The sequence below is a fragment of the Anomaloglossus baeobatrachus genome, chromosome 7 (genome assembly GCF_048569485.1).
Source record: "Anomaloglossus baeobatrachus isolate aAnoBae1 chromosome 7, aAnoBae1.hap1, whole genome shotgun sequence".
Lineage (NCBI taxonomy): Eukaryota > Metazoa > Chordata > Amphibia > Anura > Aromobatidae > Anomaloglossus > Anomaloglossus baeobatrachus.
Genome location: NC_134359.1, coordinates 11814789 through 11839437, shown reverse-complemented (window position 1 = coordinate 11839437; position 24649 = coordinate 11814789). Strand labels below are relative to the sequence as shown.

Below are 24649 nucleotides of genomic sequence, written 5' to 3'. Positions count from 1 at the left end.
TGTTATTACGTGTTCGGAGAGTTAAGTTACAATATAATCTGCATTTGCTTAAATATCATTTTTTTTGTCTCTTCTTTTAACTTAGAGATAAAAGTTAAAACTTCGAAACGTTTGTTGTTACATTTAAATTACAGAGAATCTGTCACCGGGTTTTTACCAGCTAATCTGATATCAGCCTGATGCAGGGTCAGAGACCCTGATTCCAATTATGTGTCACTTACTGGGCTGCTTGCTGTAGTTTTGATAAAATCACTGTTTAACACTACAACTACTGGACTCGTGACACCTATACAGAAATACATAGTGCAAAGTAGTCAAAATGACTACCTCAGTAGTTCTAGTGTTAATCAGCAGGAGATTATCATTACAGGACTACTTGGTGTGCTGCAGGTAGTCCAGCATATTCATGATCACTGTATAATTGCTAGATCTGCAGCACAGGAGACAGTAATTGTATCAATGACAGCAAACAGCTCAGTAAGTGACACATTGCTGGAGGAGACGGCAGACAGCTCAGTAAGTGACACATCGGTGGAGGAGATGGCAAACAGCTCAGTAAGTGACACATCGGTGGAGGAGACGGCAGACAGCTCAGTAAGTGACACATCGGTGGAGGAGACGGCAGACAGCTCAGTAAGTGACACATCGGTGGAGGAGACGGCAGACAGCTGAGTAAGTGACACATCGCTGCAATCAGGGTCTCTGTCTCTAAGTCAATGATTGGTTTATATTATGTCATGATATTTATAGCTGCTCTGTATAGCGCAGGATTGGATATATCTGGGTAAAACAGCAAAAGTTGGAAATTGACCTGAACTTCTCAGGTGCAGAGCTGCACAGCACGGCTCCGTCAGCTGTATAGTGACCACGGCTGGTACTGCAAAACCGCCCCCTATTCATGTCACTATCAACACTGAATCAATGTGCGGTGCCCGGCCGCCGTATTATTCCGTCTATGAAGCCACATTCTGCAGCTCCGCAACTGAGTAGGCCTGTGGCGGCAGCACCGGGACCACCTGCACCATCACCGATCAGACACGGATGACCCATCCTAAGGATTATCAATGTTAGCCTCCTGGACAAGCCCTTTAAGGGTCCAGTGGACGCTGCTAATCAGTGACTGACACATAATCTCCAACACATAAAAAGAGAATGGATATAAAGGAGTAAAATACAAGTTACACAGAATTATTCCACAATCCCCTAAATCCATCTGTTCCGCTCCTCCTCTGTATAACATCCCGATCACGTGCCAGGAAAAATGGGACAGTTTCCCTTTAAGGATTAAATATTTCTATAATACAATACGTTATTTGTGGAACATAAATATTTTTCTTGTGCAAGTGTAAAATAATGAGAAGCTCTGTGTGAAATTCCAGTGATTTGGCGTTCCAGGGTGTGGTATATAGGGGCGCACCGGTCCCTATAGATTTCTATGGGGGGCGGTTTATAGACGACTCCTGAGCGGCAGTAATACAGTCTTGTGAATGAAATGTGTTCTGACAAATAACACAAATTGGAGACAACTTATTTCTGGTTTCTGTTTTTCAGGGAGAATCATTTCCACATATTGACTCTGCTGCACATAAACCGAATCTATAGAGGGATACAGGGAACGTCCGGAGCAGCGGCTGCGTACATCACCCATCCCGGAGCATCTGCACAGCGCCCCCTATTACAGAACCGCTCCTGGTACATGGTGAGATCCGATCACTGAGGTGCAGAGGAATGGGTCTGTTCCAATGTGAGAGCAGCGGGAGATCAGGAACTCGCTGCCGGAACGTGGAGACGTTTCTGCTACAAAGTATCAACTTCAGACTCTTTGAATTCAAACTTCCAAAAATAAACCCTCCAATTTCTTGTGAAGTTACCATAACTACCGGGCACCAAACCCGGCACGTGAGGCTCAGAAGTGCCATCAATGCCCCACAACGAAGGGGAATAAGAGCACTGAGACGTCTTAGGATAGTCTTTTTGTTTCTCTTAAGTTTTTCTATTATAGACAGATGTGCAGAATTTATTTATGAATAATTCATGGATCTGTAGGAAGAAGCCGACTCCACAAACCGTTCTCTGTGGGGTTTGCTGAATTCTGGAGGAGGAGGAAGAGAGTTATTATCTACAACCTCAGAAATAAGAGAAATGCCGGTATCTCAAGACCTTTCTGAGCTTTACATTTATTGGTCTGTTTTCACGACTTCTATAGGGAGCATAGAAAAAATGCATGAAATAATGTGTAAAATCTGCACCAAAACTGCATAAAAAGGGGAGAACGCCTCTACACCACAATACTCCGTGAATGGCTATTACCGTATATACAGTACATCTGCACTTGTGCACATGGGAACATGGCCGAGGTGTCTGGTATTTTGGGTGCCACCCACTGGCTTTTTATTATATCCCTATAGACGTAGGTTCTCCCCCTGAATGCAGCAGCACGTCCACCTAGCAGACATTATTGCAAATGTGGTGCGTATAAAATATAGTAATAGAATGTGAAAATCATAACATGACACTTGTATGTAAATGTAAATACTCTATAACTGCTAATATCAATAATGAAAAGAGACACAATTAAAAGTGTTTATAAACCTATTCAGTCATCAGAGGATCTGCCTTGTATAAAGCAGCAAACAGTAAAGGGACATGAGGGAGAGGAGGGGGATGCAGCTGCAGGTTCTCCTCCTGATGTATGTGTGTGAGGAGGAGGGGTGCAGCATGGGGGAAACACCTGATTAGCTCCGAACATGAAACACTAACCTGAAAGAGCCCGTCCACAGATCAGACACAGATACAATATCTACAAGAGTCACATAAGGTAGAAGTACACACATACATATACACATACATTCATACATATACGGACTGGCATTTTGGAGACTGGCCCTTTAAGGTACATGTTGGAGAGGAAGTAATATAATCACTCCGTGAAATGTTTCTTACCACGATGTAGATCTGAGGTTTACGTCTCTTCGCCAAATCAATAACATTCACTCCATTATAATAGAGGTTCTCTACACAGCCATGGAAATTCCTCTTCAGAAACGTTCCGGGTTTTCCTGGTACTGGAATCCCTCCAAAGCTGAACTTCGGGAAATAAGAAAATCAAAACTTGGCTCATTGTTCTTGTTTTGTCATCATAAAGTCAAGAATTAAGCAGAGAAATCTACAATAAGGACCTGAAGCAAAGAAGACATCTATGAAAGTATCATGCCCTAAGATGAGCCGATGTGTCCGGAGCTGACGGAGACATTGCATGGATTATTATCTGGATTATTGGGAAGGTGACTACTCACTGGTATTACATCTCTGCTCAAAATAATCAAAGGGTCAGCCATCACCAGCCTATTACATTTATCCCATAGATATCAGTGCAGCTACCTGCCGTAATTAAGCATTAGAGCAGTGACCATCACTAATGTAACATCAGTTCACCGCATAGATATCAGTGCAGCCACAGGCACTCATAGATATCAGTGCAGCCACAGACCCTCATAGATATCAGTGCAGCCACAGACCATCATAGATATCAGTGCAGCCACAGACCCTCATAGATATCAGTGCAGCCACCTGTCATCATTAGGCAGTAGAGCACACAGTGACCATTGTAACATAGGTTCACTCCATAGATATTAGTGCAGCCACAAGCTCTCACAGATATCAGTGCAGCCACAGACCATCATAGATATCAGTGCAGCCACAGACCATCATAGATATCAGTGCAGCCACCAGCCCTCATAGATATCAGTGCAGCCACCTGTCATCATTAGGCATTAGAGCACACAGTGACCATTGTAACATAGGTTCACTCCATAGATATTAGTGCAGCCACAAGCCCTCACAGATATCAGTGCAGCTACAGGCCCTCATAGATATCAGTGCAGCCATTTGCCATCATTAAGCATTACTGCAGTCAGTGACCATTACTAATGTAACATAGGTTTATCCCATAGATATTAGTGCACTCATCGACCATCACTAGACATGAGTATAGTCAATATAATATAGTCTACGTTAGATTTATCTGATAGATATCAGTGCAGAAAGTAGCCATAAGTAGGTGTCAGTGCAACTAAAGGCTGTCATGAATTTATTATAGATTTATTCTAATATTGGGCAACACTGAAGTCAATGGTCATTATTGGTCTGTCATAGATTTATCCTACACATATCAGTGCAGCCATCAGTCATCACCTGACATCAGTGCAGTCACCAGATATCACTATACAACGGTACAGCCAAAAGCTTTAGTTTTATCTGACAGGTGTCAGTGCAACCATTGGCCTTCAATGGATGAGGACAGTCATCAGCCACCATTAGATATCAGTGCAGTCAGCAGCCATCATTACACATAAAAGCAGCCATCAGCCCTCATAGATATCAGTGCAGCCATCAGCCCTCATAGATATCAGTGCAGCCATCAGCCCTCATAGATATCAGTGCACTCACTAGGCCTAATAGATATGAGTGCAATCACCAGTCCTCAGAAATATCAATGCAATGATCAGCTCTCATAAATATCAGTGCAGTCAGCAACCACCACTAGATATCAGTGCAGTCACTAGCCCTCATTGATATCAGTGCAATCACAAGCTCTCATAAACATGAGTGCAGACACCAGCCCTCATAGATATCAGTGCAGTCAGCAGCCATCATTAGTGATCAGTGCAGTCAGCAGCCATCATTAGATATCAGTGCAGTCACCAGCTGCCATAGATATCAGTGCAGTCACCAGCTGCCATAGATATCAGTGCAGTCACCAGCCACCATTAGATGTCAGTGCACCTACCAGCCTTCATAGATATCAGTGCAGTCAGCAGCCATCATTAGGTCTCAGTGCAGACACAAGCCTCATAGATATCAATGCAGTCAGCAGCCATCATTACACATAAGTGCAGCCACCAGCCCTCATAGATATCAGTGCAGTCAGCAGCCATCATTAACGATCAGTGCAGTCAGCAGCCATCATTATATATTAGTGCAGTCACCAGCCCTCAGAGATATCAGTGCAGTCACCAGCCCTCATAGATATCAGTGCAGTCACCAGCCCTCATAGATATCAGTGCAGTCACCAGCCCTCATAGATATCAGTGCAGTCACCAGCCCTCATAGATATCAGTGCAGTCAGCAGCCCTCACAGATATCAGTGCAGTCACCAGCCCTCATAGATATCAGTGCAGTCAGCAGCCCTCATAGATATCAGTGCAGTCACCAGCCCTCATAGATATCAGTGCAGTCACCAGCCCTCATAGATATCAGTGCAGTCACCAGCCCTCATAGATATCAGTGCAGTCAGCAGCCCTCATAGATATCAGTGCAGTCACCAGCCCTCATAGATATCAATGCAGTCAGCAGCCCTCATAGATATCAGTGCAGTCACCAGCCCTCATAGATATCAGTGCAGTCACCAGCCCTCATAGATATCAGTGCAGTCACCAGCCCTCATAGATATCAGTGCAGTCACCAGCCCTCATAGATATCAATGCAGTCAGCAGCCCTCATAGATATCAGTGCAGTCACCAGCCCTCATAGATATCAGTGCAATCACCAGCCCTCACAGATATCAGTGCAGTCACCAGCCCTCATAGATATCAGTGCAGTCACCAGCCCTCATAGATATCAGTGCAGTCACCAGCCCTCATAGATATCAGTGCAATCACCGTGACGGTTTCGACTGACTTCAGAATTAATAAGATTTTACCGCTATAAATGGAAAAAAAATAAACAAAACTAAATACTAGAAATGTATCAAAATGAATGAATGAATAATAAATAGATGTTACCGTTCAGAGACTATTACACTTTGTGGAGTATATTACCTGGTAATACATTTATTTGGCGTTTCCAATGGTCTAATTTTGTCCTCAGTGATAATTACCGCTCTGTCACATTTAATGCCGCTATAATCATACATCCTACAATCACTATAACCTCATTTCCATCCTCGCGGTCCCCGCACATCTCCTTCATTCCAGTAATTCCTTCTCTCATTGTTGAGTAACATTTCTAATGACCTAATAAATAGCAATATTTCTGCTGATTTCCCCGTCGGACGCGGTGTAATATAATTTAATGCCTGCCATAATCTGCGGAGGGTTTGTTTTATTGCAAAATTGAAGTAGAAATTTATGGGAACCAACAAAATATTAATGATCTGGGCGACAGGACAAATATGATTGCAGAAAGTATCCGGAATATAGGAATCATAGCTCCCGATTTATCACTTTTCTCCAGGATTCTGGGGTAAAACTGTTTGAAATGTTGCAATATTTTTGCTTAGATTGTAGTTGTGCAAAGTGTACTCGTGTTCTCCCACCAGTCTCCGCCAGCGCCGCCGTCTGTGGAGCATTGCTGGGAGGGAACACGGCCAAGCGAGGGCAGCAAATTCATCAACAGCGAGACCGAAATGTCCCTGACGGGTGTACATTGCGGAGGTGCACAGAGGATGAAATATGTACCAAAGCCATTAATATGTGCACAGTGCTGCATCTTACTCCAGAGCACTGTTCATCATGACTGACATGCAAGAATGCAAGTCCTGATCAATCGGGGCCATACTGTGCAAAACATAGGAGCAGAAAGAGTAAAGGCGCAGCAAAAAATGCACTAAATACAAAAGTCAACTGCGTATTATGGTCATCAAGAAAGACTGGAATTGTCTTGTACAGTTCATAAAAGTCCTAATTTCCTTATTGTTTTATCAACAGAACACAAAATCTTCAGCACAGACACAGAGCTACATGGAGTTTATTTGCAGCCACAACTAGAGGGCGCTCATGAGCTCCCTGCATACAGCTCATACATTAAGTCAAATTATATTACAGTCTTCAGTAATCTCTGGAGCTCCCCCTTGTAGTGGTTGCAGGCAAAAAGAATTGTATTATCTACCTTAATAACTATCTGTCACGAGTGTTTCCCATCCTTGGAAGACCTTTGACAGGACTGGGATGTGAGGTTCACATTGCCATGTGAAACTCTGGGTTTTAAATGTATATGCTTTCTTTTGATGCAGAAAGGGTTAAGGACTCTTTCCTTGCTGGTAGTTCCTTGTTACTCCAATCTCAGGTGCAGCCGGTTTGTGACCATTTCCCTTCCCTTTAAATAGTCACATATTCCATCACCTGATGCCAGTTATAGAGATTCATTCTGACCTGACCACCGTGGAGGGAGGAAGTTTGGAGTCTCTGAAGTCCTGTTGTTTGCAGCCCTGGTGTTTGGTTGCAATCTTCGGAGTTGGTGTTTATCCTCTTTTTGTCTATGTCCCCCATCTGTCTTCCTTCCCCTATGTCTGCTTATTGCAATGGTGAAGTCTAGTGCATCCACTGGGAGAAATGAGCAAACCCAGACAAACCCGAGAACACAGAAGACTTCGAGTTTGGAGTTTGGGTGCTTTATATATGTAAACCACTCGTGCAAGCATCACTGTGCTTGGGTACGCTCGGTGCTCGGGTACGCTCGGTGCTCGGGTACGCTCGGTGCATGGCCCAGTGCGAGCCACTTGCACTGTTTGGTCAGCTTGCACTGGGGGTAACAACAGCGTGCTCGGATGTAGTGTGCACCAAACAAATATGGAAAACCCTGTCCACCCGCCCCCATAATTGATCTGTTTATGGCTGGCTGCATGTGGGCAGAGACCCAAACTGCCCAATCAATGACTTCCATTGGGGTTCAGGTCAAGTCCGGGTCCTAAACTGAACTTTTTCAAAAGTCCGGAACTGAACTCCCATGTGTCCAGTCATCTCTACTCACCGGCCTTTGCACTATCCAGGGTGAGTGGAGGGACAGCTAGGGACTAGGCATGTGATGGTGACGGGGAAAGGACCCGTATAGAGCTTAGGGTTCAGACACAGGCTACTGTCAGGAGGTCGCCCTTCGGTTAGGGTCTTCTTACCCTTTCTATCCCCGTTGTAACCTCTGTGTTGTGCCGAGTGCCGGACAGTTCCTTCCCAGAGTGTGATATTATCTAAGGCTTTGAAGAAAATTTGGAATTCTATATTAGAGAAATGGAGCTTTGACTGCAATGTTGGCACAGAAGTGAATGAATTATCAGTGCTGGACGTTATATACATATAATCGTAAATATCCCATAGGTGTTACAGTTCGGATGGATGTACGCACCTCATAATCTATGTCCAAGTCATCAGACTCCCCCTTGGTGCGGAAATGTTGGGTATATTTATCCACTGTGAAGTTGACTTGCTTGTTGAAGCGGTCGATTAGGACAGAATGCCACTGCTGGTCGTCCAGGAGGCTCCCCAACGTCACCGCTGCGTGAGTGTTACCGAATCGCAGCTTAGCGTCCCCTGGGGAAACACGAAAGGTCACAAGAATAAACGGAGAATTAGTAACACCGAGACCGGCCGACGTCATGACCGACAAGAAGAATCAGTCACCGGGGCGGCGAGTGCAGCGTCACCACCAAAGGCTTCACGCACCAATGACGCTCCCCCAACAAAAACCAGAAACAGTCAATAAAAAATAATAGTAACTAAGTCTGTAAATTCAAAAATAACAATCAGTTTAATGAGATGATGAATTTCCTGAGATTAATTGATCTCCCCGGGGATAGGAGGTCTGTAACTGTGCGCTGCAGAGACAACATAGGAAATGTAACAGTCTGCTGCCGAATTCCGTGGAACTCGCTGACATTGTGAGGTGTCTATGACGGGGAATCTGGAATACATGAATGTGACAGATGTATATACTGTGTGTATAGAGATATATATATATATATATATATATATATATATATATATATATATATATATATATATATAAAGCAGAGCCTCCTCCACCGTACGAGCTAATGACTGCGGAAATTAATTCATTACCGCACCCAACTTATGAACATTGTAAGCAACAAATAATCCCAGACAAAAAAAAGCAGGAGGTAAAAATAAAATGGAGAACATGTAGACGTTAGTTTGTGTGGAAGGTGATGACACCGCCCGATCAGGTGGAGTCACATGTAAAAGGAGTGTTTTCATCATCATTAATGGGTAAAAGTGTAAGTTCTGCTACATAGAATCCACTCTTCCTCATGATTCTGAATTCTATTGTTTTCTGCTTGTTGCCTAGGTAACCAGCCAACGCTGCTGTCTCTCAAAGATGGCCGGTTTGCTAGCACTTTTCATAGAGCTGGAAATCAATCCTCAGAGGCTGCAGGGATGACTGGATATGAACGGCTCCAGCTCCGGCCCCTGCGCTGCTCCGATGCTGCAAAATGGGAGAGCGCCAGCAACAAGCGGCCTGACACTGTCATGTTAAATAATGAGTCTTGGGATACTTTGGAGAAATGTCCTCACCACTGGCTATACGACCACATCAGTGTTATGCTGAGCTGTTAGTGCATCTGGAATGAAGACTGGATGGGATTACTGTAAATTATGACCCTCCCCCACCATAATCCTAGCACCATTGTGATGTTCCCCGTGAAGGCCTTTTCATGGTGTTGCCCAAATGATCTCCAGACCAATTTCTGACTATTATTGCTTTCAGGACAAAATCCAGAACCACCACTGAAGAGGACAGACCTCCACTCCAGCCTTCATTGCCATCTTGCTTTGCACCATGATCACTTTTGAGATTGGTGGTGTGAGGACAATGGACACCTATATCTGGAGGTCTGGCTCATAGCTCAATGCTGTGCAATTGCCTCCTGATATTTTGTGTAGACAGGGACATCTTAGTCTTGGTATGTGACATCTAATTTCACCTGCTGTATGGGATGGATCAATGATGGAACCTGTCGTGCAGTCCCCAAAAAGTCCCATAAGTAATTTTCTGCATGACAACACCAGACTGCATGTTGCTGATGCTACAGTGAGTGCCTGCGTGGCCTAAACCTGGTCACATGGCTGCAGCATCTTCGGACTTGTCTCCCATGGCTGCAGCATCTTCGGACTTGTCTCCCATGGCTGCAGCATCTTCGGACTTGTCTCCCATGGCTGCAGCGTCTTTGGACTAGTCTCCCATGGCTGCAGCATCTTCATACTAGTCTCCCATGGCTGCAGCATCTCTGGATTTGTCTCCCACAACTGCAGAGTCTCCAGACTTGTCTCCCGTGACTGCTGCATCTCCAGACTTGTCTCCCGTGACTACTGCAACTCCAGACTTGTCTCCCACAAATGCAGCATCTCTTGACTTGTTTCCCATGGCTGCAGCGTCTCCGGACTTGTCTCCTGTGGCTGCAGTGTCTCCAGACTTGTCTCCTGTGGCTGCAGTGTCTCCAGACTTGTTTCCTGTGGCTGCAGTGTCTCCAGACTTGTCTCCTGTGGCTGCAGTGTCTCCAGACTTGTCTCCTGTGGCTGCAGCGTCTCCAGACTTGTCTCCTGTGGCTGCAGCGTCTCCAGACTTGTCTCCCGTAACTGCTGCATTTCCAGAATATCAATATTCTGCCTGTTCAATGTCCTGCAGATCCTGTATCCTGCTTCTACCTGTCACAGCCACATTTACCATCAGAGATGTGATAAATCATCCTCAGTGCTGGGATGTTACTGGAGAAAGCCTGATCCTTTATATTACATCTAGTACATCAGCTGGACACAGACAAGCAGCGGGCCCTGCCGCAGGCGCAGGAAGGCGGATAGACCAGCATGCCAGCCTACAATGTCCCTAATTATCCCTTATTATAACCATTATTGCTTGTGTATCTGCTTTTCTCAGTCTGGAGTTACTAGTTAGGGCATTGCGATTATTGGCAGAGGACAGTATGGCGCACACTATAGGATTATTGGCAGAGGACAGTATGGCGCACACTATAGGATTATTGGCAGAGGACAGTATGGCACACACTATAGGATTATTGGCAGAGGACAGTATGGCGCACACTATAGGATTATTGGCAGAGGACAGTATGGCGCACACTATAGGATTATTGGCAGAGGACAGTATGGCGCACACTATAGGATTATTGGCAGAGGACAGTATGGCGCACACTATAGGATTATTGGCAGAGGACAGTATGGCGCACACTATAGGATTATTGGCAGAGGACAGTATGGCGCACACTATAGGATTATTGGCAGAGGACAGTATGGCACACACTATAGGATTATTGGCAGAGGACAGTATGGCGCACACTATAGGATTATTGGCAGAGGACAGTATGGCGCACACTATAGGATTATTGGCAGAGGACAGTATGGCGCACACAATAGGATTATTGGCAGAGGACAGTATGGCGTACACTATAGGATTATTGGCAGAGGACAGTATGGCGCATACCATAGGATTATTGGCAGAGGACAGTATGGCGCACACTATAGGATTATTGGCAGAGGACAGTATGGTGCACACTATAGGATTATTGGCAGAGGACAGTATGGCGCACACTATAGGATTATTGGCAGAGGACAGTATGGTGCATACCATAGGATTATTGGCAGATGACAGTATGGCGCACACTATAGGATTATTGGCAGAGGACAGTATGGTGCACACTATAGGATTATTGGCAGAGGACAGTATGGCGCACACTATAGGATTATTGGCAGAGGACAGTATGGCGCACACTATAAGATTATTGGCAGAGGACAGTATGGCGCACACTGTAGGATTATTGGCAGAGGACAGTATGGCGCACACTATAGGATTATTGGCAGAGGACAGTATGGCGCACACAATAGGATTATTGGCAGAGGACTGTATGGCGCACACTATAGGATGATTGGCAGAGGACAGTATGGCGCACACTATAGGATTATTGGCAGAGGAAAGTATGGTGCACACTATAGGATTATTGGCAGAGGACAGTATGGTGCACACTATAGGATTATTGGCAGAGGACAGTATGGTGCACACTATAGGATTATTGGCAGAGGACAGTATGGTGCACACTATAGGATTATTGGCAGAGGACAGTATGGTGCATACCATAGGATTATTGACAGAGGACAGTATGGCGCACACTATAGGATTATTGGCAGAGGAGAGTATGGTGCACACTATAGGATTATTGGCAGAGGACAGTATGGTGCATACCATAGGATTATTGACAGAGGACAGTATGGCGCACACTATAGGATTATTGGCAGAGGACAGTATGGTGCACACTATAGGATTATTGGCAGAGGACAGTATGGCGCACACTATAGGATTATTGGCAGATGACAGTATGGCGCACACTATAGGATTATTGGCAGAGGACAGTATGGCGCACAGTATAGGATTATTGGCAGAGGACAGTATGGCGCACACTATAGGATTATTGGCAGAGGACAGTATGGTGCACACTATAGGATTATTGGCAGAGGACAGTATGGTGCACACTATAGGATTATTGGCAGAGGACAGTATGGCGCACACTATAGGATTATTGGCAGAGGACAGTATGGTGCACACTATTGGATTATTGGCAGAGGACAGTATGGTGCACACTATAGGATTATTGGCAGAGGACAGTATGGTGCACACTATTGGATTATTGGCACAGGACAGTATGGTGCACACTATAGGATTATTGGCAGAGGACAGTATGGCGCACACTATAGTATTATTGGCAGAGGACAGTATGGCGCACACTATAGGATTATTGGCAGAGGACAGTATGGTGCACACTATAGGATTATTGGCAGAGGACAGTATGGCGCACACTATAGGATTATTGGCAGATGACAGTATGGCGCACACTATAGGATTATTGGCAGAGGACAGTATGGCGCACAGTATAGGATTATTGGCAGAGGACAGTATGGTGCACACTATAGGATTATTGGCAGAGGACAGTATGGTGCACACTATAGGATTATTGGCAGAGGACAGTATGGCGCACACTATAGGATTATTGGCAGAGGACAGTATGGCGCACACTATAGGATTATTGGCAGAGGACAGTATGGTGCACACTATTGGATTATTGGCAGAGGACAGTATGGTGCACACTATAGGATTATTGGCAGAGGACAGTATGGTGCACACTATTGGATTATTGGCAGAGGACAGTATGGTGCACACTATAGGATTATTGGCAGAGGACAGTATGGCGCACACTATAGTATTATTGGCAGAGGACAGTATGGCGCACACTATAGGATTATTGGCAGAGGACAGTATGGCGCACACTATAGGATGATTGGCAGAGGACAGTATGGCGCACACTATAGGATTATTGGCAGAGGACAGTATGGCGCACACTATAGGATTATTGGCAGAGGACAGTATGGCGCACACTATAGGATTATTGGCAGAGGACAGTATGGCGCACACTATAGGATTATTGGCAGAGGACAGTATGGTGCACACTATAGGATTATTGGCAGAGGACAGTATGGCGCACACTATATGATTATTGGCAGAGGACAGTATGGCGCACACTATAGGATTATTGGCAGAGGACAGTATGGCGCACACTATAGGATTATTGGCAGAGGACAGTATGGCGCACACTATAGGATTATTGGCAGAGGACAGTATGGCGCACACTATAGGATTATTGGCAGAGGACAGTATGGCGCACACTATAGGATTATTGGCAGAGGACAGTATGGCGCACACTATAGGATTATTGGCAGAGGACAGTATGGTGCACACTATAGGATTATTGGCAGAGGACAGTATGGCACACACTATAGGATTATTGGCAGAGGACAGTATGGCGCACACTATAGGATTATTGGCAGACGACAGTATGGCACACACTATAGGATTATTGGCAGAGGACAGTATGGCGCACACTATAGGATTATTGGCAGAGGACAGTATGGCGCACACTATAGGATTATTGGCAGAGGACAGTATGGCGCACACTATAGGATTATTGGCAGAGGACAGTATGGCGCACACTATAGGATTATTGGCAGAGGACAGTATGGTGCACACTATAGGATTATTGGCAGAGGACAGTATGGCACACACTATAGGATTATTGGCAGAGGACAGTATGGCGCACACTATAGGATTATTGGCAGAGGACAGTATGGCGCACACTATAGGATTATTGGCAGAGGACAGTATGGCGCACACTATAGGATTATTGGCAGAGGACAGTATGGTGCACACTATAGGATTATTGGCAGAGGACAGTATGGCACACACTATAGGATTATTGGCAGAGGACAGTATGGTGCACACTATAGGATTATTGGCAGAGGACAGTATGGCACACACTATAGGATTATTGGCAGAGGACAGTATGGCGCACACTATAGGATTATTGGCAGACGACAGTATGGCACACACTATAGGATTATTGGCAGAGGACAGTATGGCGCACACTATAGGATTATTGGCAGAGGACAGTATGGCGCACACTATAGGATTATTGGCAGAGGACAGTATGGCGCACACTATAGGATTATTGGCAAAGGACAGTATGGCGCACACTATAGGATTATTGGCAGAGGACAGTATGGCACACACTATAGGATTATTGGCAGAGGACAGTATGGCACACACTATAGGATTATTGGCAGAGGACAGTATGGCACACACTATATGATTATTGGCAGAGGACAGTATGGCACACACTATAGGATTATTGGCAGAGGACAGTATGGCACACACTATAGGATTATTGGCAGAGGACAGTATGGCGCACAATATAGGATTATTGGCAGAGGACAGTATGGCGCACACTATAGGATTATTGGCAGAGGACAGTATGGCACACACTATAGGATTATTGGCAGAGGACAGTATGGCGCACACTATAGGATTATTGGCAGAGGACAGTATGGCGCACACTATGTGCTAAATCTGACATATGGAGCCCAATAGCAAATTAATAGGAATAACGCTGCATACCCAGGTTAATGTAGAGAGACAGTTTCCCTTTCTGTAGCTCCAGAGTAATGTAATCGCCGCGCTGCCCTTCTCCGTGGAATAAGACGCCTTCGCTCTGCAAGCTCTTGAACTTCAGGGAGATGACATCTTTATATGTGGTCATCAGCTTCTGATTGAACCTGTAGAGGAGGGAACTTCTGCCATCGAAGTCGGCTACATCAGATTCTAGATAGGGAGAAACAAGGAGACAAATAAGAGGCGGTGATGTAAGCGCACGAGCAAGGTCAACAGCAGCGGCATTACTGGCACATATCGGGTATATCGGGCGGTGATGTAAGCGCACGAGCAAGGTCAACAGCAGCGGCATTACTGGCACATATCGGGTATATCGGGCGGTGGTGTAAACACACAAGCAAGGTCAACAGCAGCGGCATTACTGGCACATATCGGGTATATCGGGCGGTGGTGTAAACACACGAGCAAGGTCAACAGCGGCGGCATTACTGGCACATATCGTGTATATCGGGCGGTGGTGTAAACACACGAGCAAGGTCAACATCGGCGGCATTACTGGCACATATCGTGTATATCGGGCGGTGGTGTGAGCGCATGAGCAAGGTCAACAGCAGCAGCATTACTGGCACATATCGGGTATAACAGGCGGTGGTGTGAGCGCATGAGCAAGGTCAACAGCAGCAGCATTACTGGCACATATTGGGTATATCGGGCGGTGGTGTAAGCGCACAAGCAAGGTCAACAGCGGCGGCATTACTGGCACATATCGGGTATATTGGGCGGTGGTGTGAGCGCATGAGCAAGGTCAACAGCAGCAGCATTACTGGCACATATTGGGTATATCGGGCGGTGGTGTAAGCGCACAAGCAAGGTCAACAGCAGCGGCATTACTGGCACATATCGGGTATATCGGGCGGTGGTGTAAACACACGAGCAAGGTGAACAGCAGCGGCATTACTGGCACTTATCGAGTATATCAGGCAGTGATGTAAGCACACGAGCAAGGTCAACAGCGGCGGCATTACTGGCACATATTGGGTATATCGGGTGGCAGTGTAAGCACATGGGCAAGGTCAACAGCAGCGGCATTACTGGCACATATCGGGTATATCGGGTGGTGGTGTAAGCACACGGGCAAGGTCAACAGCAGCGGCATTACTGGCACATATCGGGTATATCGGGTGGCGGTGTAAGTACACGGGCAAGGTCAACAGCAGCGGCATTACTGGCACATATTGGGTATATCGGACGGTGGTGTAAACACATGAGCAAGGTGAACAGCAGCGGCATTACTGGCACATATCGGGTATATCGGGCGGCGGTGTAAGCACACGGGCAAGGTCAACAGCAGCGGCATTACTGGCACATATTGGGTATATCGGGCGGTGGTGTAAACACATGAGCAAGGTGAACAGTGGCGGCATTACTGGCACATATCTGGCATAGCCAGGGTCCCCCAATTATAATAATTATCAGACAATTTCCACAAAGATTCAGTCTCCTTCTTGGCAATATTCTCCTTTGTAGCTTTATACAAATGAGCAAGAGGATTGTTAAAAGGGAAGCGTCCTCAGTGTGCCCCAGTGCATTCACATTGTATAGGAGAATACAGAAGACTTAACTAGAGATGATCAAATGTTTAGAAATCAAAATGCTCCAACTTCAATTCATTTTTACAAAAATGTGATTTGCAGCTAATCAATTCACAGTGAATCGCATGTAGTGCAAAGCCTCTGCGTGCCCTGGACACACGTAACCCCCCAACGTTCTCCCACTATCCAGTGTCAAGCTACCACTAGGGGTGCAGGGACTCAGGTAGGAAAAAAAATGTTGAGTGTAGTTAGACAGAAGACCACTAGAGGTCACTTTCAAGAGCAGGGATCAGTCAGGGTCTAAGCCGGGATGTCATGTCAGTACCGAGGAGAAAACGAGCCAAAGTCTAAGAACAAGACTTTGGTCGGATACCGGGAAAGCAAGTAAGCACAGCGGAGGACGTGGGTAACACAGAACAGGACAGGAGACCAGAGGACAGGGAGGTATGGACAAAGGGACGCAGGAGGAACGGATATAAGGACAGGCCGGGGAAACAGAGGTCAGGTCAGGCAAGAGGGATGGAAGTCAGGTTGGACAAGGGGAGCAAAAGTCATGACAAACAGTACAGAGTAGCAGGACAAGAACCAGAGTATGTCGCACAAGAACGGTGCACACAGCCGAGCAGGAAATATAACTGGCGGCGTCCCGGAGGCAGCAGCACCAAAATATGGCAGCGTGATCCCCAGAACGAGGCCAGAACAAGCAGGCCCTTCCCGGAGGCAGGATACAGGCACCGGCTCAGGAATTGCAGAGCTGTGGATTCATCACTAAGTATCTGCTGCCTTCACTGCCTCAGCTTTTATACAGGCTCTGATAGTCCCACTTGATTGGTTGCGCTATACCATGTGATATCCGCAGGATAGCAAGGAGAAGCCTCCTCTGCATGATGACATCTTTGTCTTTGTATAAATTGGCGGATAGCATTTGTTTTTAGCAATTGAAACAAATAGAATCTCAAATACTTTGACTTTGCAAATCTCTTAAGATATCACTGAATGGATCCCCTCACCTCCGGCCAGCGCTCTACTCCTCCAATCCAGTCATGGTCCCTTTATTCTACACTGCAATTTGAGGAAAATACTGATATAATTGTAATTTGTGCTTTTACTTTCTACAATTTTTCAGCTTTTTTCCTAACATTTTAAAACTAAAACATTACACATTGTTATTTTTTGTCTTGTTACATTTATATAACAATTGTATTACCCTATCCTAATCCTAGCCCATAGCCTAAACCTAAGCCTAATCCTACTGCTAAATCTACCTCCGTCCCTAACACTATCGCTGCTGAGTCACGTTTTTTGTGACCTCATTAGCGATCTCGCTGTGTGTGACACTGGATCTGGCCCCTGCTGTGAGATCGCTGCTCGTTACACACAGCCCTGGTTCGTTTTTTTATTGTTGCTCTCCCGCTGATAAGCGCACATCGCTGTGTGTGACAGCGAGAGAGCAACAATCCTGAATGTGCAGGGAGCAGGAGCTGGCGTCTGACAGCCTGCGGTAAGCTGTAACCAAGGTAAACATCGGGTAACCAAGGTGGTTACCCGATATTTACCTTCGTTACCAGCCTCCGCTGCTCTCACGCTGCCAGTGCCGGCTCCTGCTCCCTGCACACGCTAAGTTAAGCGGTGTGAGCTGGTAACTAAGGTAAACATCGGGTAACCATACCCGATGTTTACCTTAGTTACCAGTGTCCGCAGCTTCCAGACGCCGGCTCCGTGCAAGCGCAGCGTCGCTTGCACGCCGCTGCTGGCTGGGGGCTGGTCACTGGTCACTGGTGAGATCTGCCTGTTTGACAGCTCACCAGCGACCATGTAGCGATGCAGCAGCGATCCTGACCAGGTCAGATCGCTGGTCGGATCGCTGCTGCATCGCTAACGTGTGAAGGTACCCTAACCCTAGCCCTATCTTGAGCTCTGAAAGTGTTGAGGATGATGATGATGAGACTCAAGCGGTCTCTCGGGATCTGACTGCTGTTCCAAATTATATTGTCGTGTGTGCACAGCGAGAAACAATAACAATTAGTTGAATCAATTATAACTCTCTCTCTCACGACTGGCAAGCCACTCCAACTGAAACTTTAATCTTAGACAAAGCCTTTATAGGACCAGGAAGTAAAGGGTGTAAACAAAAGTATAGTCCAATCAAGTATCGCAGGTCGGGCCTTCAAGACGTATAGGAATTTGCATAGCCTCTGCTGGATTGGTCAGTCCCCAGTTTAGGAATTCTCCCTTGTTCATCATCTTGGGTGTAGACAGGATGTGGCAGCCATCTTTAAGTTACATATGCATATATATTGTATTAAGGAAAAAATACTGAATATGCTATATATATATATGTTAGTAAGAAACAAAAGCATGCATAAATATGTGTTAGTTTACATGTACTAAACTATATACCTGAGTCTATGAGATGGCTGAATTTTTGGTTATTTAGTTCTTATCCCCAATAAAAGTAAATCTAACCCTAGCTCTAAGCCAATCCCTAGTCCAATCAGTAGTTAGAAGAAGTGTAAAAATATTTTTTTAAAACGTTCTAACAAATGAATGAATACAAGGTTGGATCATGTGTAGTGCCTAATTCAATATTGTCTGTATTCATTAGTGGCTCATCTCATCTTCTATTATCTTGGGAGCGGTTTATGCAAACGATAGTAGTTAAGTGGGTTTTTCTTTGGCTTCTGTGCTCTGCATAGGCAGAAACTAAGATAACAAGGCTCACATGATTATAGATATTTTGCCCCAAATTCTTCAAATTGGCCCATGCGGGATTATGAATTTTAGATAAAATCACAAATGCTCTTAATGTATCACTTTTACCTTTTTAGCTATGTTTTAGAGCAAAAAATCATATGATATCGTCAAATGTTGCAAAACGTTAACATTTGTGCAAAAATGTATGGAGTTCACAAACATTACTCTGCGCCCAGAGATCTGAGAGCAGCATGGTGTAGGGGCTGAGACCCTGATTCCAGCAATGTGTCACTTACTGGGCTGCTTACAGTGGTTTAGATAAAATCCCTGTTTTCTCTGCTGTAGATATAGCAGTGCTCAGAATGCTGAGCTCCGTATAACCTGGCCCACACCACTGATTGGCAACTTCCTGTGTATAACTTTGCCCACACCACTGGTTGGCAGCTTCCTGTATATAATCCCGCCCACACCACTGATTGGCAGATTCCTGTATATAACTCAACCCATACCACTGACTGGCAGCTTCCTGTGCATAACTCCACCCACACCACTGATTGGCAGCTTCCTGTGTATAATCCCGCCCACACCACTGATTGGCAGATTCCTGTGTATAACTCAACGGATACCACTGACTGGCAGCTTCCTGTGCATAACTCCACCCACACCACTGATTGGTAGCTTCCTGTGTATAACTCCACCCACACCACTGACTGGCAGCTTCCTGTGCATAACTCCACCCACACCACTGATTGGCAGCTTCCTGTGTATAATCCCGCCCACACCACTGATTGGTAGCTTCCTGTGTATAACTCCACCCACACCACTGACTGGCAGCTTCCTGTGCATAACTCCACCCACACCACTGATTGGCTGCTTCCTGTGTATAATCCCGCCCACACCACTGATTGGTAGCTTCCTGTGTATAACTCCACCCGCACCACTAATTGGCAGCTTCCTGTGTACACTGTGCATTGTCAGCTAGCTGGGGGGTTACACTCATTAGCTGGGCTGCATGGCATGTGACACCTTGTCCTGCAGTGATAATCTCCTGCTCATAAAACACTAATTGTATTGAATCTATTGCAAACTGATGAGCACGTAACACATTGTTGGAATCAGATCTCACATTATGCTGCTTTCAGATTACATAGCAAAATCCTGCTGACAGATTTCCTTTAAAAAGAAAAGAATTTGGTGCAAATCAAAAACCTGCCTTAAAAAAGGAAAAACTTGACAAAAAATGGGTGCAAATGCAATAATGCGCAGTGCCCTTAATAATAATATCAATATAAAGGTTACTATGTAATGCATTTATTATCATATTTACTATTTTAGTAAAACAATGTAACAAATCACACAACGCGATAAGATGTATAGCAATGTATAGAAAAAAGCAGCGCGATGGAGGATGATTAATCCACGAGCCGCGCGGAGTCTGCGTCTTTGATGCTGTAAGTGCTCAGAAGACATCGTCTAAGAAGAGGCGCAGACATAAAAGAGAAGGATCGGCTGCCGTCATCTGCGCTCTATATGCTCGGTAATTGAACAATATGCCCGGGCTTCTAAGGGAAAACTGATTATAGGGAGAAAGAGATACAAAACATTCTCAATCTGAGACTATGACAAACCCGACGGTCTCAAGAGGATCCGCTGTGTAAATGATGAAGCAAAGGAAACAAACAAACACTTGACCATCTGCCTATTATGTCCCTGCAAAGAAACCCACATTTCATTAATGCTCTTATTGTACGTGTGCGAGAAGACGGAAACATCCGGGAGCTCGGATTTCCTTTATTTATTTCTCCATCGCGACTGCTCTGTTATTTCAGCAAAGCAGAGATCCCGCGACTGAGTCCTGGGTGCCTAAGGGTTAATGATTAGTGATGAGCGAGTACTAAAAAGCTCGGGTGCTCGAAGCTCGGGCCGAGCCTCCCAAGATACTCGTGTACTCGGCCCGAGCAACGAGCCCAATGTTATCCTATGGGAGACCCGAGTATTTTTGTGAAATGACCCCCCGGCAGCATGGAGAAACCCTAAAAATGTCACAAAAGTCTCAGAAGAGTGCTCAAATGACATGGCAACAGCATGGGGAAGACCCCTTGAAGCATTTATCACTGAAAAGTCACAGCTGTGAACAATTTTGTCCGCGTTTCACGCCATTTTTACGGACTCACCAGAAAACCTTCCAAAATGACCCCAAAATGAATTTTCATGGCGGAAATGTTAAGGGCACATACCCAATAGTGAGATAGAGCTGGTGTATGTTACTTTTTGAGATTAATACATGAAAGATTTTACGTGAAAACATTGTGTGGCACTCCGATGTCCCTGAGAAGAGACGTACATGAAGGCCTCTTGAGTCTAATGTGCCCATTTTGAGGAAGTGAGTCTTTGTAGTATTTTCCTTTGCCAGGGCAGTCCAAAATTGTGAGGTTCACCAATGCCCCTGCATACAGACGTGCATGAGGGCCTGTAAACCTGAAGTGCCCATTGTAAGGAAGTGGGTCTATTGTAGTATAGCCCTTAGGCAGGGCAGCCAAAAATTGGGAGGCTCCACATTGTCCCTGGATAGAGACGTGCATGAGGGCCTGTAAACCTGAAGTGCCCATTGTCAGGAAGTGGGTGTATTATAGTATAGCCCTTAGGCAGGGCAGCCAAAAATTGGGAGGCTCCACGTTGTCCCTGGATAGAGACGTGCATGATGGCCTGTAAACCTGAAGTGCCCATTAGAAGGAAGTGGGTCTATTGTAGTATAGCCCTTTGGCAGGGCAGCCAAAAATTGGGAGGCTCCACGTTGTCCCTGGATAGAGACCTTTTAGGTTCTTAGTGCCTCCGTGCTTGCATTTAAAAACCGCACGTGTGTGCCTGTTGGTGGCAGCTTTCCGCTGCACTTGTGTGCATTTTGCAAAAACTTGGATATAACGCACAAGTCTAGTGAATACACATCAGCACAGCATTGCAAAATGCGCAAGGGCATTGGCAAGGAACAAGGAAGTGGACGTGATGGTGGTGCAGGCAGAGGCCGAGGTCGTGGGCAAGCTCTAATTTCGCCACAACAAAGGGCCACATCTAGTCGCTCGCCGTCCTGTCCCAAATTCTTGGGGACCGCAGCAGTACACCGCTCTTGAACCAAGACCAGTGTCAACAGGTTGTTAGTTGGATAGCGGATAATGCTTCCAGTCAGATTGGCACCACCACAAACACTCTGTCTTCCACACGGTCAAGTGTCAGTAGCCGTGATACTGCACCGCACATTTCAGAACCTGATCCTCCTTCCTACCACAAGGCCGAGTACACGTCCACGGACATTACTGATCCCACACTTGGACACTCGGAAGAGCTGTTCGTTCACGTTTCCATTCACACATTCTGGCCTCTCGCCAGCTCCTGTTGAAGTGGGTCATGAGGAGATCGTATGTACAGATGCCCAAATATTTCAGCAGCCATTTTCTCACGAAGTTGGCAACGTGTCTCAACAAGGGGTGGACGATGATGAGACACAATTGTCAGGAAGTCAGGAGGAGGAGCAGGGTGCGGAAGAGGAAGACGACGTGGTGCATGATCCAGTAACTGACCCAACCTGGCAGGAGGATATGCAGAGCGAGGACAGCAGTGCACAGGGGGAGGGAGGCGTAGCATCACAACAGGCAGTAAGAAGCAGGGTGGTGGCCCCAGGCAGACGTCAGGCAACTGTTCCCCGGAACAACACGACACAAGGTGCCTGTACAAATGTTAGGTCTTCCCGAGTCTGGCAGTTTTTTAAGTTGGCTCCAGATGATTCTAAAAAGGCCATTTGCAATACCTGCCATGCCAGCATCAGCAGGGGTACCAAAACTAGCAGCCTGACCACCACCAGCATGATCAGGCACATGTCAGCCAAGCACCCGACTTTGTGGGAAGTACAACATAGTCGAGGAGCAGTGCTTGCTGATGTCACTGCTACGTCTTCGCTGGTTGTGCATGCGAGCCAATCCCCTGTCCATGCTGCCCGCGAACAAGCCTCCTCCGGCCCTGCACCTCTGCGTTGCCCACGCAGAAATAACACCATCATCAAGCACGTCCTTGTCCCAGCGCAGCGTTCAGTTATCCATTCAGCAAACCTTTGAACGCAGGCGCAAATACACTGACAACGCCCCACATGCCACACTTCTAAATGCTAACATTTCGCGACTGCTTGCGCTGGAAATGTTGCCTTTTAGGCTGGTGGAGACAGAAGCATTCCGTGACCTGATGGCGGCAGCTGTCCCACGTTACTCGGTCCCCAGCCACCACTATTTCTCCCGGTGTGCCGTCCCCGCGTTGCATAACCACGTGTCACAAAACATCACACGTGCCCTGAACAACGCTGTTTCACCCAAAGTCCACCTAACCACAGGCACGTGGACAAGTGCATGTGGGCAAGGCCGCTACATCTCGTTGACGTCACACTGGGTTAATATTGTGGAAGCTGGGACCCAGTCTGAGCGAGGGACGTAACACGTCCTTCCCACACCAAGGTTTGCAGGCCCTACCTCAGTCAGGGTTTCACCCACACTCTACAGCTCCGGAATGTCATGCTCCTCAGCCTCCTCCTCCTCCTGCGCATCCTCATCCACTTTACCCTCCACACCAGTCACAAGCTGGAATTGTCGCGGGCGGAGGAGGGGACGCTGCGCTCTCCCACTGCTCGGGTCCGGCTGCCGCTGCTCTACGGCTGCTGCTGCTCGGTGGCTCGAGCGATGGCCGGATCCCGGAGGCTCGAGCGGCGCTCCTCGCTTGTGAGTGAAAAGGGGTGGTTTGGGTTTTGGGGATATTGTCCGTGACGCCACCCACGGTTGTGGTGATTGTGTGGACACCACCGCTGCTCTGGACGGGTATCCCGGGAGCAGCTTTGTTGTTATTTCTCCCCTCCGTGGGTAGGGGGGTTGGTTGTCCCGGGGCCTGGTGATGGGGTAGAGATGGATGACAGGCGGGTAGCGGGGCCTGATGAGGTGCAGGGTCGCAGGGGCAGCGCTGTGCCGCACGGCACGGAGGTACTCACTCAGCCCAATGATGATGACACAGTTCACGGTAAAACAAGTGGCTGGATGGACGGGTCCCTCGGACGGCTGCGGTTGTTCCTCCCTGCAGGTTAGTGATGACTGTCTCTCCCTGCACCTAAGTTCAGTGTTGGTAGTGATGTTTTCCCACCGGTAACCAGCTCCCCGACCTGGATATGGGCCGGAGGAGACCCTTTTGCCCACAGGCGCTGGCCCTGGGAGACGGTTGCCCTTGGCGGTGGCGGTGTCTCCCCTTCACGGTTGGACGGTTGCCTTCTATCGTGACTTGGCTGTTTGGAAACCCTGAGGTCCCCTTCACTAACGGATTTGGCAAATTCACGGCGACACCAAGCCTTGCCGGGATCCGAAAGGCCCCTGCCAATGGTGCTGTCTTCTCTTTGTATACCGGTCCGGTACGGCCGGGTCACCACCCGTCCACGGTCCTTACGGCAGACTCCAATCGGCCTCCACTGCAGACGGTCACCACATCCTGCCAACCTTGCTGTCCTGTCCGGGCCACACACCCGGACCAACTTCAGGCTCTTTGCTGTCACTTTTCTCCTCTCTACTACTTTCCTCCTTCCACTTCCTTAGCTTAACTCTCACTGC

General features: G+C 46.7%; 1 protein-coding gene across 1 annotated transcript in view; it reads right to left on the bottom strand.

Moving 5' to 3' along the window:
- The window catches only part of CNTNAP5 (contactin associated protein family member 5), a 356337-nt gene that overhangs the window by 139183 nt on the left and 192505 nt on the right, over nucleotides 1-24649 (bottom strand). Inside the window, exons 5-7 of the mRNA XM_075317029.1 lie at nucleotides 14743-14946; nucleotides 8119-8303; nucleotides 2944-3087 (exon numbers count right to left, since the gene is read on the bottom strand). Coding sequence (XP_075173144.1) covers nucleotides 2944-3087; nucleotides 8119-8303; nucleotides 14743-14946 — 533 coding nt within the window. The remainder of the gene's footprint in view (nucleotides 1-2943; nucleotides 3088-8118; nucleotides 8304-14742; nucleotides 14947-24649) is intronic.